This window comes from Puma concolor, chromosome C1 (assembly GCF_028749965.1).
Source record: "Puma concolor isolate L17-30 chromosome C1, mPumCon1.1.hap2, whole genome shotgun sequence".
In the NCBI taxonomy this organism is placed as follows: Eukaryota; Metazoa; Chordata; class Mammalia; order Carnivora; family Felidae; genus Puma; species Puma concolor.
The window spans coordinates 37093925-37114083 of record NC_141674.1 but is presented as its reverse complement, the minus strand read 5'-3'; the positions used below and the strand labels follow the sequence as shown (position 1 = coordinate 37114083).

At 45.2% G+C, this 20159-nt stretch overlaps 1 protein-coding gene across 7 annotated transcripts in view; it reads left to right on the top strand.

Annotated features, from left to right (window-relative positions):
- Positions 1-1733: 1733 nt before the first annotated feature.
- MKNK1 (MAPK interacting serine/threonine kinase 1) overlaps positions 1734-20159 on the top strand; it is a 41126-nt gene continuing 22700 nt past the window's right edge. For 2 of the 7 annotated variants that reach the window (XM_086716861.1, XM_086716856.1), the window contains exons 1-4: positions 1765-1827; positions 11455-11621; positions 16834-16904; positions 17863-17969. In XM_086716861.1, coding sequence (XP_086572987.1) covers positions 17954-17969 — 16 coding nt within the window. In that variant the 5' untranslated portion in view covers positions 1765-1827; positions 11455-11621; positions 16834-16904; positions 17863-17953. Of the gene's footprint in view, positions 1828-11454; positions 11622-16833; positions 16905-17862; positions 17970-20159 lie in introns of those variants that run through there. The other 5 variants (XM_086716857.1, XM_086716858.1, XM_086716859.1 and 2 more) reach the window with 5 other exon arrangements.

The following is a 20159-nucleotide window of genomic DNA, read 5'->3' as shown; positions in this document are numbered from 1 at the left end:
AAGACTGGACAGAGGTAGAGAGAAAGGAGGATACAGAAGAGAGAGCTGGTGCCTCAGCAAGACAGAGGATAGAGCCCCCACCTCCACCCCATAGGGCAAAACTTGGCAGGAGGGGTTCCTGAGAGAGGCATGTGTTGGGGGTAGAAGGGCAGTTCGGTTGGGCAGCCACTGCAGAAGGCTTTGTTTTCCTGCTTGTTCAAAATCCATAAAAATACTTAAAGCAGGGAATGAAGAAGCCAGCCACTCTGCATCTTGGGGCAGAGCTTCCACCTTTGAGTAAAGGATGCCCCCCATCCCCCCCCCCCTTGGCCCTGAAGAACACTGTAGCTTCTTTTTTGAGGTTTCTGCTGCGATTCCTACTCTCCCACCCTCAAGAGCTGTATGTAGTGTGGGGTGAAGGGAGCCACAGTATGGCTAGAGCTCCACCTGATTTGGGTGGAGCCCTTCTCTGAGCCCCCAGAGCCATCATCTAATATTACCTGAACTTGGTCACCATGTGCATAGAGACATAGCAGTTTTAAGAACCTGGATTGGAACATAGGCCTGAGCAACTCAGGACCAGTTGGCTATTTAGATATTCAGGGAACAGGCCAGCATGGCCTCTGAGGACATGTAGCTTGAGTGGGCCTGGAAGGTTATGGGTGGGGAGAGGTCAGGATATACAGGGGCCTCAGGTTGGACTGAGGGATTCTGTAAGTGACTCAACACAGAAGCATGGGAGAAGGTTCCCCTTTCCAGCCTTCATCCAGACTGGGAAATCTAGCAAAGCCCTGAATGTTCTCTCATGTTCCAGACCTTCTTCCATCATACAGGTGAGAACACTGAGCTCAAAAGGAGAAAGGAATAAACATTGTCAGAATGGTGGGAGATAGAAGTCTAAGAGGCTCTACCTCATCAGACCCACACAACAATCCTGAGACAGATAGGGAAGGGATGTTTACTTCCATTTCACCACGGAGGAAACACATTCAGAGTCAGGACCTGAATTAAACCCAAGTCAGCACTCGTTCCCTCATTACACTTGCAAACTAGGGAAGGGCTGGGGGTTAACATATTAATTTAAATGCACTTGGTTTTCGCCAAGAAATTAACTTAAAAAAATTCTTTTTTTAATGTTTACTTATTTTTGAGGGGAGGAAGGGGCAGAGAGAGATGGAGACACAGATTTCTAAGCAGGCTCCAGGCTCTGAGCTGTCAGCACAGAGGCAGACGACAGGATCAAACTCACAAGTGGTGAGATCATGACCTGACGCAAGCCGAAGTCAGACGCTTAACCGACTGAGCCACCCAGGCGCCCCTCCAAGAAATTAACTTTTAAGTGTTTCATTTTGAACTACTGGGGGTAATCCTTTACTCAAGGAAACCCTCAAGGTGAAAAGATAGGTACGCAAACGTCTTCAGAAATTTTACAGAATCAGCCCTCGTTTTAGAAAAGACTGGCAGCATTTCCCCACATGCAATAGGCACTTTAAAAATTCCATCCTGGCACACGGAAGCTCCCGGTGAATGTTAATTACACCAGCCGCTTGCCTGGCCGCGTCCCTCCTGGCGCTTCCTTGACTTCCCGACCTTCACTCCGAAAAATATTTGTCAAAGGAGCTAAGCCCCACCCCCTGCCCCGGCAATCTCTACACCCCTCTCCCTCACTTGGTCTCAGTTTACTTAGCTCGCTCCCACCCTTTCCCGGGGAGTAGCCATCAGGGCGCACGCGCAGCCCCGCCCGTCTCTGGTCGGGCCCGCCCCTCGGCTCTAACACCGCCTCTTCCGCGTTCTCGGAGCGACCTGCAGGTGGGTGCGCGCGACCGGTCCCGCAGAGAGTCAGCTGAGGTAAAGCCGCCCCAGCGAGGTATCCCTCCGAGCAAAATGGGACGGGGGTCTGTGAAGGAGTCGGTGTGCCCGGGACAGGGCAGACGGGGCCTTCAGAGCGGCCCGAGGTCACGATCCGATCGTGCTGTGAAGGGGATGTTGAGGGGACGCTTGTTTAGGGCTCTCTTCAGGGACCGCGTCTGTGACCTGGCGGGGTACCGTCTGTGGCGAGCCCAGGACCCAGCGTGTGTCCCCGGTCGGGGCTCCGCCGGTGCCTGGGGTCAAGATTAGATTGACAGGTGTCCGAGGTCGGAGCTCAGTCAGTGGCCAGTTTGAAACTCAGCCCGTACCCTGCTGTATGGCTGGGCTCAAGGCGCAGGCAGTCCAACATCACGAATAGATTTTCACGTGAGGAGTTTATTCTGTATGTGTCCTACCTTATTTTAAAGTTAACTGTTTTCATCTAAAAGCTCTTGACATGTGTGGGTCGCTGTACAGTGAGGAGAGATGATGTCAGAAGTAATCTGTTCTTCGGGATTTCCAGGCTACCGTCAGGTGGTCAGTAGCAGATCAGAGCCCAGCGCAGGTGACACGAATAAAATGTTGGAAGTGCTTGATTTTGGGTTAGGTAGTCCTGGGTTCACATTTCACACCTGCCACTTCCTAGCTGTGTGTTCTTGGGTCATTTCCCCTCTCAGAGCTGTGGTTCCTCTGGTATAAAAAGGGCATAATACATATGGTCATTGTGAAGGTTGACTAGGATTACATGTGTCACTCAGGATGGCACCTATCACAGAATGGGTGCTGAATACATGGTAGCTGTGATTTCTAGGAACTAGGTCATTTTGGAGGAGAGAACTTTAGAGAGGCCCCAGGGGAAGAGTTGAGGTCACCTAGGTCTTGAACCCTCACTGGACTTTGTAGATGGAACTGACTTGTAGGATGAGAAGGGAACTGATGCTTATTGACCGTGGCTTACGTGCCAAGCAGCGCCCTGGGCAGTTGATGTATATTGTCGCTCTAGATCCTCAGCCATCCGCCTGCAGCTTTCAGCCCTACTATCCTTTGCTTCAGCCCCTCTAAAAAGGGCCAGGCTGGAAGTGATGTAAAGAGGAGACTCGGGGTTGGATGTTCATATGGAGCCAGACCAGTTCAAGACTTTGTCCCCTTCCCCAATTTCTCCCACCTCAGCTCTTCCCTTTGTGTGATCCCAGAGTTAATTGTATTCTTGACTTCGGGGAGCCTTTACTCTAGTGCTGTAGCAGATTTTGATGGTTAGAAGGCCTGGCAAGAGAGCACCTCTTAAACTTAGATTGCATGAAGCTGAATCATGGCAGAGAGAAGTTCTGTGAACAGGACCTGTTGGATTCCAACACATGCTTAGGAAGTGTATATGGCCTCCTGTTATGGGGTCCCATAGTAATCTAGTAATGTGGTTCTTTTTGCATCCCCTTCATGGGTGCCCGTGTGATCTTTCTAAGACAATGTTCTCATCATGTTATGTCTCTGCTCAGAAACCTTGGCTGGCTTCATTGCTTACTATATAAAGTCTGGACTCTTCAGCTGCATAGACAATTCCCCCCTCCCCGCTCTATAATCTGTTCCCAAACGTATCTCCTGCCCTGTTTCCCTATGTTCTCCCAAAACTGCACCCATGCCTCAGTCAAAATAAACTAGTTTTTTTTTTATTTTTTTTTTTAACATTTATTTATTTTTGAGACAGAGAGAGGCAGAGCATGAACAGGGGAGGGGCAGAGAGAGGGAGACACAGAATCCGAAACAGGCTCCAGGCTCCGAGCTGTCAGCACAGAGCCCGACACGGGGCTCGAACTCACGGGTCGTGAGATCATGACCTGAGCCAAAGTCGGACGCTTAACCGACCGAGCCACCCAGGCGCCCCAAAATAAACTAGTTTTTGTTGCTTAAATACTCCCTGCATGTTTCTTTGCTTGCACTCTCTTCCTGGCATTCCCTCCTCCTTTCTTGTCTTTCAACGCTTGTCTCATATGACCTTCTCAGCAACTTCTCCTTGCTGGATTAGTTGCCCCCCTTCCCATCTTCTATAGCAGGGGCTGAACCTCGAATATAGCTCTGATTACTGTCTACCTTGGGGTATATCACCTCATGTGTACTCTGAGTACACTGGTAGTAAGGGACCATGTCTGTTTCATCCCTCCTCTTCCTGACACATAGTAGGCCTTTGCAGTGTTTGTGGTTGAGTGAGTCATTGACATTTTTTATGTACTCGCTTTGGTCTTTGTTTTATGAGCTTTCAGGTTCAGAGTGGGCCTTTGTGTTTTTCCTTCTCTTTGTGCTAAGGAGAGCCCTTGTTTAGATTGATGATGCCCTAATTTACAGGCATCAAAGGGAAGAAAGTGCAGGAATTCTGTACAAGGCAGGATTCTTCATTGATATTATTATTCTCTTGCCTTTGGTGTGAATTTTGTTGGAAGGGAGGTGGTGCTTTGTTCAAGGACCTGAAATGAGTATGATATAGATCATGCAGGGGAAGGCTCACAGGTGGTTTATTAATCTGTTGTCCTGCCTTTGGCCTTGGCATTGTCCCTGGCCCTTTCCATCTGGGAACGAGCTGCTACAAATCCACATTTTTCCTTGCCAACAGCTTGAGCACGTGGAACAGAAGACTCCTTGATGATCATAGAAAAATACACATCACTGAAGATAGAGGAGTTTGGGAACCATCTGGTTCTACCTCTGATTTTACAGATGAGGAGAGGCCCCGAGAGGGGAAGGACTTGATCAAGACTGCACAAGCAATCAGTCAGTGGCAGAGATAGTACTAAAAGTGAAAGTACTGACTCTTTTTTTCAGTCCACCGACCTTGTTAATATAATATCTAACATTTATTGAGCACTTACTATGGGGTGGATACTATTTTAATGCTTTATATGTAACACCTTAAAACTCCATTTATAGACTTGGAAACTGAGGCAGATGGAAATCATTCAGATCTACTTTCTGATTCCACAACTCTGGTTTTTAATATGGTGGAAATGGCAGTCCTCTCCTAACCAATGAGATAGAATGGTTCTCCAAAGAGTTTGCTCGCAGATCCCCCTACCTCTGTGAGTAAGAGATGTCCTCCCAACAATGTATCCCTATAACCTGGGGAGATGTCTTGAGAGGAATCCAGAGTGTATTGAAAGAATGGATGAAAAAAAGTGAAGCAAGCCAATGAGTATTAGTTTATCATGTTTATCAAGTCAGGTAGTAAATGCAAAGTTTTAGAATAAACTCAGTCCAGGATCTTTCTGTAAAGATTCCCAGTCAAGGATGGCAAGATTCAATTCAATGAACACATATTGAGCTCTTGCTATGTACAAAACCCTGGTATTGAGAAATATACACAGAGGAAAACAACACATTTCCTGCCCTTCTGTAAGTAATTGTCTTCTCAGAGCCTTCTCCCTCCAGTGTAGTTGGGAAGATAGATAAGTACATAAATAACTGAGATCAGACTGACTGTGGTAAATATAGTAAGGAATGTAAACAAAGTGGGAGTTTGGGAAAAGGAGAAATCAATCCCAACATGACCAAAGGGGGTCTAGAGAAGGATTCTTGAAGGTGGAAATTTATGCTGGGCTTTGGAGGAAGTTCATTCCTATGAGAAGCTTCAGTTTGAGCACTGGTCTAGAGATGGAAATGAACAGAGGTGTGTGTGTGTGTGTGTGTGTGTGTGTGTGTGTGTGTGTGTGTGTGTGTGTTGGAGGAGAGGAGTGGAATGGGTAAGGAGAGGAAATAAGCTGAAATGATGGATTGTGGCCAAAACGTAGAGGGAAGTTGGGAGAAGAACATTAACATTTATTGAAGGTCTGCTCTGCATTATGGCTTGCAATATGTTAGGTGCTTTACACACTGTAATTTATTTAACCCTCACAATCCTATAATGTGGGGATATTTATCCCCAATTTAAAGATGAAGAAGCCAGACCTCAGAATGATTAAAGTGACTTGCCCAAGGTCAGGTAGCTAGTAAGTGTCAGAGCTTGGTCCAAACTGATGAGTGTTGGATTTCAAACACCTATGTTCTTTCCAGTATGCTGCAAGGCTCCTAATGCCATGACTAGGGTTCTGTTTCCTCTGGTTGCATAATGGAGGCTAGTCTGGAGCAAAGAATGTCCCAGAAGGAGGACATCAATGAGGAGTCTGTTGGAATAGTCTAGTTTAGGCTTAAACTGTGAATCACCAGCCTAATATGGAAGCTGTCTGGTCCAGGTCTGCTGCTGTAGCACCCTAAACCAAGCATGTTGCCATCCTTTGCTAGTAGAATCTCAGAATCAGTTTAGAGAGGCTGCTGGCACCCTTACATTTCAGGCCTAAGTTCTAATGTGAGATTCGCAGGTTAGTACAGAAGTGTCTGGGGAAGGAACCCATTTGGCAGATACTGTTCCTTCATTTTCTCACCCTTACATTGAACAAGAATCTGTAGTGGAGGAAATAGGACTAGCTCAGAGTCACTAGGCTGGTCTTAGTTTTGCTCATTATCATCTGTGAGGCCTTGATCTCAGCTTCTTCCTCTGTAATATTGGATCTGTTTGGGTTCACTTTTGAGATCTCTTCTCTTGCTAATGTCATGTGTTGCTTTGCTCTTCCTGGGTTGGGGTAGTATAAAGAAGTGGCCGAGTTGGGGCACCTGGGTGGCTCAATCGGTTAAGCGTCAGACTCTTGATTTCGGCTCAGGTCATGATCTCACAGTTTGTGGGATTGAACGCCACATCGGGCTCTGTGCTGACAGCAGGGAGCCTGCTTAGGATTCTCCCTCTCCCTCCCTCCCTCTCTCTCTCTCTCTCTCTCTCTCTCTCTCTCTCTCTTTGCACCTGCCTTCCCCCTATCTCAAAATAAATAAATAAACGTTAAAAGAAGTGGCTGAGAATATGCACCTGGATTCCAAGAGATTAGGCTTTAAATTCCAGCCTCTCATGCTTCTTGTGGTTGCCAGTAGCTAGGTGTATAGACTCCAGAGTTGGACTGACTAGGTTTGAGTCCTGGCTCTATCACTTGCTAGCTGTGTGACTGGGGCAAGTTATTTAACCTTCCCGGGTCTCAGTGTCTTCATCTGTAAATTGGGGATACAAGTATTATCCACCTCATAGGGTTTTATGAGGATTGAGATAACTCATCTCAAACACTTCGCACAGTGCCCAGCATATAGTAGGTGCTCAATGAATGTCAGCTTTAATACTAATCATATTAACAATTACTATCAATGTCTAGTTAGCTATTCTTTTTATAGAAAGTATATTTATTAGGGCCATTTTTCCTACGGTCTTACTTTGACATTATTGCCTTCTCTTTCTTTCCATTGCCTCATCAGGAAACTTTGAAATAATAGATAGTTCTATCACAGAGCTGCAAAGTGTAACATGACAGAAAATGCCCATAGGAAGAGGGTCAGGTAAAAGTCAGTGGCTCATTAGAAAATCTCACCTGACTTGTGGTTTCACCACCTCTGTCACGATAAACAGGAAAAGAGCAGCATACTTATTCCCTTTTGCACAGCCTTCAACAAAAGTGCCAAGTAAGACCCCTCCAATTCACTTACCAAAAAGTACAATAACAGTATCTCTGGAAAAGTAGTACATAATTTGGTTCTTCTTTCTCTCCAGTTTAAACCCCTTAGACCTTAACTTAAGCCACTTCATCTTGTTCCATTGTCCATAAATATGGAGAATTTCCTTCTGATTTTAAAGGCAGGATGAGATCAAGATTTTCTCATGAGAACCTTTTGTGTACTTAAAGCCAGAATCGAGTTAGGCCTCCTCTTCTCTTCTCTAGGTTAAGCAGCCTTGGTTTCTTTTACCTCAGTCTTAAAACCTATTTTCCGTTGCTTGGATCACATTGGTCATGCTTCTTTTCCTTCTTTTTGGTTTTTCTATTTCTTGGCAGTGACCCAGACTGCTTAGTCTGCTAATAAGAGTCCAACTAAAACAGTTTAAAGGAAGAATAACTTCAGGTGTTTTCATTCAGTCATGAACATTTATGGAGTGTTTGCCCCGTGCCAGGCCCTGTGCTAGGTGTAGGGTACCCAGAGAGGAATTAGACATAGTCTTCACCCTGTCCCTAGCTCACAGTCTAAGGGGAGGTGTACAATTAAATGTTACAGATGCCGTGATTAGATTATGCACAAGTGTGGAGAGCTGGAAATTGTTGAGGGCCATTAGGTAGAAACAGATCATCCATTTTGCCTGGACTGTAGGTCAAAATTTCTGTAGAGGAGTGGTAGGACACAATGCAGGAGTGGTAGTCTGAAGCAAGGTTGTGGAGGCCCTGAGTGACAGCACAGGAGCTTGGTTATTGCAGCGATGGTGGATACCCATTAGATGTGTTGGAGCAAGGAAGTAACAGGCTCATATTTGGGGTTTTGGACCAAGCACAGAGATACCACAAGCTTTAGTCTTATTGGTCCTCCATGGATGTTTTCATATTACTTGAAAGTAATATGATGGATCCCTTGTTTGTAGACTGGCTTTTTTGCTCTAAAACTTCTTTAGAAAAATTAGTTCTTAACTCTGGAAAAATTTCATTCCTTATACAGGCAGGAAGTTTGTGAGGAATTGAGAGAGAATTGGGTGACCAGCCTATATAAGACTCAGTGGCAAGCTGATGTGTGTAGGTATGGTCTGACCACATTCACCCTTTCCCAGCCCTATCCCAGGCAGAGGTCCAGGAAGGAGGAGAGGGCTCCAGAGCTCATCAGGGTATTTGGTAAGCCATGCTGAGAAGAGTCAGGCAGTGTGAGAGACAGAAGTTCTTTCTGAGGAGGAAAAGAGGCCCAGAGGAATTTGAAATGGTGCCAGAAGGAATCAGGGCCAACCAGGCACTTAGAATCCTGGGTCATGAATCTGAAAACCTCCAAATTCTATCTCTCTGCCTTTGTACTTTGCTATCAGTTTATTCCTTCTGGCTGCCCAGTTGTGGTTTACAGAGTGCTGTCCAGGGCCACAGCTAATCTGGGGAAGCCTTATCTCAAGCTAGAGTCATATCTGCTATTTATGGAGTGCCTACTTTGTGCCAGCCATTGTGCCATGAACTTGAAATACATTAACTCATTGAATTCTCACAACAAGCCTGCGGCGTAAGTATTCTTGCCCCCACTTTATAGATGATGACAGTGAAGCAGAACGGTTAAGTATTATTTCCAAGACAACCTCATTAGTCAATGCGAAAGCCAGAATCTCAATCTAGGCCCTAATGGCTCGAAAGCCCATGTACTTCCTACCTCCCCAGCCCTTGAGTAGTTCCAGACAGCAGAATAACACAAAATCCATAAATGAATTCTGAAGATTGTTTTTACTATAAACCTACTAGAGGTAGAAATGAACAGAGGTGTGTGTATGTGTGTGTGTGTGTGTGTGTGTGTATTGAGGGGAGGGGAAAGTAAACTGGGTTGGCAAACTCTGGCCTACAGGTCATATCTGGCTCACCACCTCTTTTGTGTGGACTAAAGAATACTTCTTACATTTTTAAATGGTTGGGGAAAAAAATTCAAGAGAAGATTAATATTTGTGATGGGAAAATTATATAAAATCCAAATTTCAGCATCCATAAGTAAGGCTTCGCAAAAGTAGAGCCACAGTTGTTTATTTACATATTGTCTATGGCTGCTTTCACTCTACAAAGGCAAAATTAAGTAGTCACAACAAAGACCATGTAACACAGAAAGCCTAAAATATTCACTATCTGGTTCTTTGTGGAAAAAAATGGCGGGGCTCCTGGATGGCTCAGTCAGTTAACCATCCGATTTAGGCTCAGGTCATGATCTCACAGTTCATGAGTTCAAGCCCTGCATTGGGCTCTATGCTGACAGCTCAGGGCTTGGAGTCTGCTTCAGATTCTGTGTCTTCCTCTCTGTCTCTCTGCCCCTCCTCCACCTGTGCATGCTCTCTCTCTCTCTCTCAAAAATAAAAAATAAACATTTTTTAAAAATTGGCCAAGTCCTATAGGCAACAAGAAGCAACCAATGGCAAGACTAATGACAAAGAGTTGAAGTACAAAGATGGTCAAGGTTGTCCCTGGAGGTGTGGCTGTAAGGAGAGGGAGTGTAACCTGAGCTTCTTCGGGCCCTGGAAATAGTTTTATTGGGCCAAAGAGATTTGTTGGGGAATAAAAAGTACAGTAGGAAGGATAATTGTATGTGCCAACATTCTCTATTGGACAATAAAGAAATATTTTATGGATGAAGTAACTTGGATATTTACTAGAGCCCTTTTTTGTGCCAGATACTCTGTTAGATACTAGAAATACAAAGATGAAAAAGGGGTGTCACTGCCTTTGAGGAGCTTATGGCCTAGTGGGCAAGCCACACATGCATGTGAATAGCAGCTCTGTGTATTATCATAGCATGCCATGGATTTGATGAAATGCTGGATGAAGTAAAAAAGAGCCAGGGACTGCTGTTCTTTGTGGAACCACTTTCAGTAATTCATGAGAGGTCCTGAAGGATGAATAGATGTTCTTTTCAAGAAGCAACGTACCAGGCTGAGAGAAAGCCTGACCATGTGAGTATTTGGAGCAAGGAGGTTAGAGGAGAAAGAGACATTAGAAATGATTTAGGGGCGCCTGGGTGGCTCAGTCGGTTAAGCGTCCGACTTCATCTCAGGTCACGATCTCGCAGTCTGTGATTTCGAGCCCCGCATCGGGCTCTGGGCTGATGGCTCAGAGCCTGGAGCCTGCTTCGGATTCTGTGTCTCCCTCTCTCTCTGACCCTCCCCCATTCATGCTCTGTCTCTCTCTGTCTCAAAAATAAATAAACGTTAAAAAAAAAAAAAAGAAATGATTTAGAAACATTCTGTGGGTGGGCAGCTGGCAGGGTGAGATAATCTGATAGAGAAGAAGGGAAAGGAGGAAGGATGGGGGTTGGGACAAGTCCAGTTCGGGACACGTGATTTGAGGTAATGGTGAAACATATCCGGCTTCCAGTTTAAAAATCATTTTAGAAATGTTAGTACAGAGGCCCAGAATTCAGATTTAAACTGCATGGTCAGAGCTTTTCCACTGGGAAAAAAGGGAAGTAGAGACTCATTTTGTAGAGAAATTGACAAATCAGCTTTGATACAGGATAACTAGAGCCGCGAGTTTGAAAATAGCAGTGGACATGTAGAAAATGACATCAGATGGAAAACTAGCAATAATTATGCATTGGGCATAAAACCTTGCTCGTGTTTATACCACCTGCTGCTCTCGGCATCTACTCTTACCTTTTCTGGCTCCACTGCCTGCTGCCTGTGAGACCTCGACCTGGCCACTAAGAGATAGAGCCAGAACTCATTCATCCCTAAAAACATGGACAACAGAGAAGTGTCAGCTTTTACCTTCTGCGAGATGCTCTTCGGCGACCAGAGCTGTCCAGAACCGTCATCCAGGCCTAGGTCTGGACTCCCACAGTGGAAACAGAATCTGAAAACTCTTACTCAGACCCTTGTTAAATCTCCAAATGCTTGGTGTCAACATTTTCAAACACTCAAATGTCTAATTTTCCCACAGATGGGAAATCTGTGATGGCCTTGTGTATATCTACTTACTAGTATGACACATAGGTTTGGGGGAACATGTAGAGTGAGCTTTATCTTCTTTAGTCGTTTTAAAGAAGTCAGACTTTTATATCTTTTCTATTTCTGCTTTTTTAAAGATTTTCATGCCAGGTGAAGCAAAAGCCAGTGTAGAACTGAAGAATGCTACCCTCCAGAGGCCATTGAAATGCTGCAGTAGCTGGTAGACAGCGGCCCTCTGTCAGGAGCATTATTTCATTATTTCATCTCAGTTTACAGAGGATTTACTTCTCAGAAGTTGGGCAAGGTAAGACGGATGCACATTTCACTTAACCTTTTAGATTGCTTCGGGCGGAAATTACCTGATACTTCCAGAGGGAAGGGTGGGTCAGAGATTTCAGTATTCAGGGGGCAGCGAGGATTAACTGGGTTGCCTGGCATGCCTAAAACAGTTACTTAGTAGGGACAAGCACATTTCTACCAGAATACAATGGCCGAGAAGGTCACAAGGAAAACCACACAGTAAGTAAAACATATTTATTTACTTATAAAAGTAAAACAACTGTACCATAAATAACAAAATTCAATATAACAGAGGTATGAAAAGTAAAGTTCTGTACCCACCCAATTTCATTCTCTTAAAGTAACCGTTGTTAATAATGGCTTGAGATATATCTTTTGGGGTTATTTATTTTTATTTTTATTTTTTTACTGCATAATATTTGTGACATATGATGCTACTCTGAAGTGTTCTTTTTTTTTTTTTTTAATTTTTTATTTATTTTTGAGAGCAAGAACTCGAGCAGGAGAGGAGCAGAGAGAGAGGGAGACAGAGGATCCGAAGCAGGCTCTGCACTGAGAGCAGTGAGCCTGATGCGGGCCTCGAACTCACAAACTGAGATCATGACCTGAGCCAAAATCAGATGCTCAACCACCTGAGCCACCCACATGCCCCTGAAGTGTTCTTGAATACCTGTGGCTTCATCATGCCTGGCAGATTATAAATAATGCCTGTGTTGTAGATTGGGTCAGATGAGGCTTGGCTGAGAATAATTTTAGTCTGATCTGTGAGCTTTTTACTCCTTTGCTGCTATGTGTCACCCTTCTTTATCTGAAGCTTCCCAGTGGCCTTCCCCCATTCCCAACCAGCTCCCCTTCCTGAATTCTCCCCTTCTTTGGTGGTACCACTGCTCTTAGGGTTACCTGACTTTAGTTAATAAACATAGCTTCATAAACATATTCTGAGGTCCTCCTCTGTGCTGGATGCCTGCTGGGCAGTGGAGACAGAGAGAAAATAGGCCCCATCCCATCCTTCAAAGGGTAGTCATCTTGGACTCCTCCACCATCTCCAGTCGCTTGGCAGGACTAGGACCAGTTCTGCCTGTGTGGCTTCATCCCCTCGCCTCTTTCTCCCATTCTGTCCCTGCCTCGGTCACAGGCTTTCCTTGCCCTCCTGCCTATTGCAGCGGCCTCTCTCTACTCTCCCAGACTCAGTCTAGCCTCCAGTCTATTCTGCATATCACAGCCAGTTTCATAGCCCAGTCCCTCCCCACTGCCTAGAATGGTGGTTCACAAGTGTGCTCCGCTGACCTTGGGGGTCTTTGAAACCTTTTCAGGGTATCTACAAGGTCAAAACTGTTTTCAGAATAGCACTAAGATGTTATTTGTTGTTGCAAAGCAACAGTGTGTAGAACTGCTAGTGCGTGAGCATGAGTCCAGGCAGCGGCACAAAGATGTGCTAGCAGCCTCTCTATTCCTCACTGCTACACTCCCAGCTTCTTACAAAATGCCATTTTCACTTAAGAATGTCCTGATGAAGCAAGAAAAAGTATTAATTTTAGTGAATCTCAGCCCTGGAGTACACATCTTTTTTTATTCTGGGTGACAGAATGGAAACGCTCACAAAGCACTTCTGTACATGCTGACGTACCCGGGTTGTCTCAAGGCAAAGCGCCTGTGGGATTGTTTGCATCACAAGCTGAACTCTTCATTTTTACTTGAAAGAAGGACTGAGGCTTGAGGAGGCTGCAAAGTAGATAGGGACCTTGGAGGGCCTCGCTGGCCACGTTAATAAGCCCGCGTGATCTGACTTCACCCTGCCCTTTTCAGCTTTTTATACTACCCTGCTCACCCAAATCCAGTCCTTCACTCCTGCTTTCTCTTTCTAAAGCACACACTCCCTTTACCCGCTCTACCCTTCCTCTGGTCATTCCTTCCACCAGGAGATGCAGTGACAGCTCTGAAGAGTGCTTGTGATCCCAGAGTCAGAACAGAGGAAGAAGATGGGCCTGACTCCAGACCCTTTGCCTCTGGAAATCTTGCTGTCACAGCCCTGTTGGGGGCCTGTTGTGAATGACCACCCTGCTGGCACCCTGGGCGGGGCGGGGGGGGGCTCACACTGCCCACTTCCACAGCAGTTGAATGAGAATCTGCAGTCTGCCTAATGCTGGCCAGCCTTGCAGCACACAGCACTCTTGGGAAAAACCTATGAACTACCCTAGCCCCTTGGAATCACACTCCCAGACTGTCATCTGAGTGAGATGATTTCACAGGTGGCTCCTTTCATCTGTCATGCGTTAAATTTGACTAGCTTCTGTTGGAGTGTACTTTTCCTTGACCTTGTCCCCTACACAGTAATGATCCATCAGAAACAAAACCAACTAATAGGTCAGGTGGAAGAAGAACGTAGCTGTGTACCTGATACCCGAACTGCCATGAAATAACGTGGTTGGACTGGTTTGTAGCTCATCCTCCATAATATGCCGAAGCATAAAATGCAAAGTTATCTCCAAGTAAGACAGAGAAACTTATGATTAATCAGATTTCTGATTAATATAATAATGTGGCAGTAATGCTTTTGTATTTATGTAAGCTAGTGCAGGGCTGCCCAGCCTTTTTGACATCATAGCACACACAGAAAATGATATTGTTCAGCCCGGTGAGGGGATCAATACCTCATTCACAGCACATCAGTAGGGAAGCTCTGTGCTAAGGTTTCTTTTTTTTTTTTTTTTTTTTTTAAGGTTTCTAAATAAAAGCATTCTTATTGATGCCTGGCTAACTTTACCCTCCTGCCTTTCAGCATTAATGTTTAAATATGATATTAAACATATTTAATATATGAGGTAATATTAAATATGCTTATAATAATGTAATAGTTAAAAGCTTGACTTTTAAGCCAGTCTATCTAGATTTAAATCCTAGCTCTGCCACTTATTTAGCTACGTGACGATGGGCAAATTAATTACTTAATCTCTTCGTAGCTCAATTTCTTCATCTGTAAAATGTAGATAATAATTATACTTATCTCCTCCAGTTGTGAAGATGAAATAAGTTAGGATATGTAAAATGTGGTGTTTGTAAAATACTTGGGACGTTGCCTGACATATGAAGAGCACCACGTAAGTGTGCCTGCTGTCACTAGTCATTGTGTGCACCATGGCTGCAAGTACTACTCCTTCAGGGACATCAGCGTCCTGGGCTCCAGCTCCCCAGACCCATCCTCGGTGCCTGCCCCTCGGCCACACATGTGTCAGTCTCAGCTCTTCCTTCAGAGTGCCCACCCCCTTCCTTTCATCTCCTCCGGTCTCCATTGTTTGGGGACCTCCACCAGCTGGTGACTGAGAAGGCATCACTACAAATAATTGTACTCATCACCTTGTTCTCACCACTGTTCCTTCTCTGGAAAGCCCTTGTGACTGGTGCAAATAACTCTTACAGGGTGGGAAGAGGAGCGAACCATAGTCTTTGAAGAGAACTCTCAAGTACTTGGGAGAGAAGTGTGAGCTAAATTTGCCGAGCTGAGTTAGCCAGCAAAGTCGTGTCCTTAGCGGGGAAATGATCTCCTTTGGTATCACATAGCAGATGCAGGAGCTGGTCGGTTCTCTGAAGTTTCTGTCAAAACATGGAGAACAGATATGGTGATTTGGGGGACAGTTTGGAGAAATGACAGTTCTTTCAGAGGCAGGCCTTGGGGTCACCTGTGGGGAGAACTGTGGATGATGGGTACTTGCCTGTCAGGAACATCTGTTGCTGTTGCAGTCCCACCCAGGTGAATCTCCTCAGTGCCTCCTCAGCTGCTCCGGGAGTTCTGATTTGCGCTGACCAGCCATAATGCTTCTCTTCAGGCTTAGCACATGTTCTTTGTCTGTCTCTCTCCCCAAGCCCACCCTGGCCAGTTCCCATTTATCCCCCAGATGTCAGCTTAGCTGTTCCTTCCTCTAGTTACCAAGCTGAGTTTGATGACTGTCTTCTGCTCCACAGCACCTGCTACTTGCTGTCACACAGCACCTGTCCCCCTCTATTGAAATTGTTTTATACACCAGTGGATTTAAATTCCTAAGGGCAGAGACCATGTCTTCTCTTGTATTCTCACTGCCTAGCACTGGACAATCTGTAGGTACCCAGTAAATATGGTAGTTGCCGAATGAGTAAGTCAGTAGTGCTCTTATGTTGTGTCTTCTTTGACCCTCACACAGCCTGGTGGTGCAGGCAGCCCGGGCCTTACTCTGACCTTTTTTGTTACATGAAGAAACGGATACTTAGGGAAGCCAAGCAAGCTACCAGAGTGCACACAGTGCTGGAGAGCCAGGATTGAGACTGGTATCTCTCAGGCTCAAATGCTCATTGCATCATATTGTCATATTGGTTTTTACAGAATTTTTCCTTTTAAAAAAATTAGCATTTAAAAAAGATAAAAATTAAAATAGTATTCTATGTTGTTTTCCAGTATTATAAAAATAACATCTTCAGGGCACCGATATTCCTGAAATGTTTTTTCCTCGCTGAATGTTGAATTTCAATACAGAGAAATCTACATACAGTTTTAAATATTGTATGATCAGATTCTAAATTGCAATTTGTGTCGGAGAAAATTTATTGTGTATTTTATTGAAAATAAAACTTGGCTAAAACAATAAGAGCATTAAAAAGTTACACGTTTCATTATATACAATTTGGAGAATGCTGAAAAATATAAAGCAGAAAATAAAAATCACCCTATCACACAGAGAAAACTACTATATAGATTAGAAACATCCTGGACTCGAAAGGTAGCACTGAGTTTGAACCCGCTAAACCGCTAACTAGATGTTTGATGTTTGGTAGATTGTTTAACCTCTGAGCCTCAGTTTTCCTCACCTAAAATATGGCAAAATATTTACCTCGTGGGATTATTATAAGAATTAGAATTACTGTAATGTATGTAAAATACCTAGCATGGTGCCTGGCACATACTAAGCACCTTTTCAAATTTTAGTAGTGTTAACATTTTTATGTATTTCTGTCTGGTATTTCCATACACGTGTGCACACACAGATTTACCAAGTGTGTCATTGGGTCATCACAGGGTTGCTGGAAAGGGCAGGTGTTATTTTAAAACCTACCCCACTGATGAGGAAACTGGGGCTCTAAGAGGCAGAGTAGCTTGGCATAACCTTGGTGGTGTGTCTGGTAATCTCTGAGTCAGGGCTCTCACCTTGGTCTCCTGATACCAAGCTCACGTCCTTCCCTGTCAACAGTGTGCTTCCCCTCCAGCTCCAGCTCCACCAGTACACAAATGGTAGACCACCAAGCTCTGACCAAGAGGAAGGTAAGGGCTGGAGGCAGTGGAAGTACTGGGAACCTACACACCAGCTGGGGTCTGTCTGAAAACTTAAAGGAAGTACTCACTTTCTCCTCTAAAATAACACATTGCCCAATCCTATAGCAGGCACTAGACTTCTGGCTAGGATCTCCTGGGTCATGGGGCTTTTTCTTAGAAGGAGTTTGTCGGAGAACTCATAGAACTGAATAGCCTTACACTGCATTGTCTGTAGGGAGAGGTGTACTCACATTTCTTTCAGCGTGTGTCCTTGTTACTTGTACCTTGTTACAGGTGACATGCATGCACCTGACATTAAGAGCGTGCATTGTTTCATATCATTTCACTTCAGAGCACATTTTCTGATACCTCATGGTTATCTGACGCTGTGCCGCGGCTTATAGGAGATGCAGAGATGAACAGGCAACAGTACTGGCCTGTAGGAACACTAGGGAGAGCTCAAGGCTGTCAGTGCTCAGCACCAAATTCTGTCAGCGCTCTAGTAGAACTTCTAGCAGGGTGTTTGGGAGCAGAGGAGGAGCACTATTACTTCTATGCAGTAATACCGTCTGTTTGCCTGGTGCCTAACTGATTTCCAAAGTGTTTGTACAAACTGAACTCATTCAAAGGGGCACAGCCTTCTGAGCTGGGTTTTGGTGGCTGAGAGGACGTCGTGGGCCAAGGGAAGGAGGTGAGCCAGGGACCAGTGTGATTGTGGAGCCTTACACCTTGAGGAAGCTTTCATCAAATGATTGTGCAATTAATAAATTAAGGACCCACAGCCCCCGCTAGTGGACCGTGATAAAACAGAGTTTATGGACAGGCTCCAGATGGGGACCTATCAACCCCTTGGTAAGATTAGGACACCTCCCCCCTCCCTGTGTAAACAGGGAAGTTAAGCATGTTTTGTTTTGTTGTGTTTTGTTTTTTTACTTCACTGTCTTCCTACATTTTTTTTTCTTCCTAGTTTCAAAAACAACTCTCCTTCAACAAGTTCTGTTTCCAAGGAAAGTGTTAACCATTTGTCCCTTCTGGCGTACCCTCTTCCATTGAAATCCATGCAGAATAGTCCAGGTACTCTATCTTTTTGTGTGTGAAGCCATAAAATCTAATATTGAGTATGTGGCGGTGCTCAGAGGTATGATTCTTCCACAAGAGGCTCCCTCAGCCCTGCTGTGGTAAAAACCAAGTATAAATTGCCGCTAACAGGGTTTTCTAGCTAGAGTCGTAAGTATGTCTGAGCATCCCCTGTGAATTATAATGCTGCCAGCTCTCTTGCTGCTCCTCTGCATTGCCTGCCTTTTGGCTGTTTTGCTTGTCCTCAGGCCCTCCATCAGAGTGCAGGCAGGGGAAGGAGAAAGAAGTGAATCCAAAGTCAGTCCGCTCTGCGTTTGCCTCGCAGCACCGATGAGAACATAGATGGGGACAAGGACTGACACAGGACTGCACACAAGGGCAGGGTGAGAGGGACAGTGGTCCCTCCTCCTCTGTCTGCTGTCCCCATGGCCAGTGCCCCTCCCTGGGCTCCTGAAGAGCCCCCTGTGTTTCATTTCTGTAGAATTTCTCACTGCGTTGGGCAGCTTTTTCCCTTTCATTTACCTTGGGGGGGGGGGTGGGTATTGGATGCTGATTCAAGTTGGATTCTTTGAATTCATAACTAGCTACAGTCCCCAGATTTATCTTGTGCTTGAAGCTGTTAGCCAGAGTACTATTTTGAGATCCCCTGTGGACTCCTTTTATCCATGTGTTTATCTGTTCCCTAAAATATCATTGGGGGCACCTGGTGGCTAAGTCATTTGAACGTCTGACTTCAGCTCAGGTCATGATCTCACAGTTCGTGAGTTCGAGCCCCATATTAGGCTTGCTGCTGTCAGCACGGAGCCTGCTTTGGATCCTCTGTCCCCCTCTCTCAGCCCCACCCTGCTTGTGCTCTCTATCTCTCAAAAATAAATAAACTTTAAAAAATATTTCAAAAAATGAAGTATAATTGAAGATCTGCTGTCATCAGATCCAAGAATGGAGGAGGAATCGCCCAAACCGGGCTGTCAGACGCTCAGCTGTCTAACCGTGCTTTCCAGGCTGTGGTGTCGACAAGTGCCATCGCTCTGCTTTCTCTTAATGGCTGTTGTGTACTTGCTTCTGAGAACAATGTATAGATGTACATTGGCTCTAATCAATCTTCCTGAGCCGAGTTGCCATTTCTCCGACCGTGTTCAGCCGGAGTCCTCCAAGAAGAAAGTGGGCCCTTCCCCTCAATGGGCAAAGAGCCAGCTTCCATTTCAAAACCTCTTAGGAAAAAAAAAAAATCCAACAAGCCAGAGCCTGTGTTTATTGAAGGTTGGTCTAAAAGTCTGTCATACTGAATGCCCCACCAGTACCCGAGTGCCTCTATTTTAGAAGGATGTAAAGGTTTAATCACCCTGGTGGGGATTTAGACCCAGAGACTTCAGAGAAATCTTATTATTTCTAACTGCAGGCAAAGAGTATTAAGGCTTCACTCTGCATCAGGGGCATGACATGTTCTATAAGTAATTTATCTTTAATAGGGGAAGGCCCTTACTAGAGTGTCTTAGAAACAGTGCTGTGATTGGGCCCTGGTTCCCCGTGCCCCCTTTCTCTTTCCCCTCGTGCCTCCTGCTTATTCTTTCTGTCCCTACCCTTTCCTGCCCAGTGTATCCAGTGTTGAAATGCTTGCCTCACAAATCCTCCCTTGAACATGGGGAGCCTCCCTTTAACCTGCTGGTCAATGAGAGATAATAATGTTTTTGCAATGAATGACCTCATCCAGCAGCCTGATGTAGACCTGTCAACTGCAGACTTCTGAATGGACCCTAAATGTATCCTCTCAAATAAGGAGCTGAGGGGAAGGGGAGAGTGTGCTCGGGGCTCCACAGGTACTCAGGTCTTTGCTGTTAGACATGAAGTAATTTAGGGCCATCCTCAACCCCATCCCCTGCCCCGTTGTACCTCGAGAGGCTGCTCCACCAAAGGCCTGTGAATCTATGTGCACATCCATTCAGATGTTACTGCATATATGATTTCATTTGCATGGACCCCTCCCAAGCCCACGCCCTTGCTTAGCTCCCTGGGTCCTGCCTTTCTGGTGCTGAGGCAGGAGGACGTCACAGGTGGGACTCTGCTTATGGATTCATTGTTTTTGTTGGGAACTATAGTTTGACTGGTGGCGATCTAGATCCATGTGCTAATGAGCCTGGATAAAGCAAGCTCTGCTATCCTCTTTTAATCTAGCCTGTCTGTCTGAGT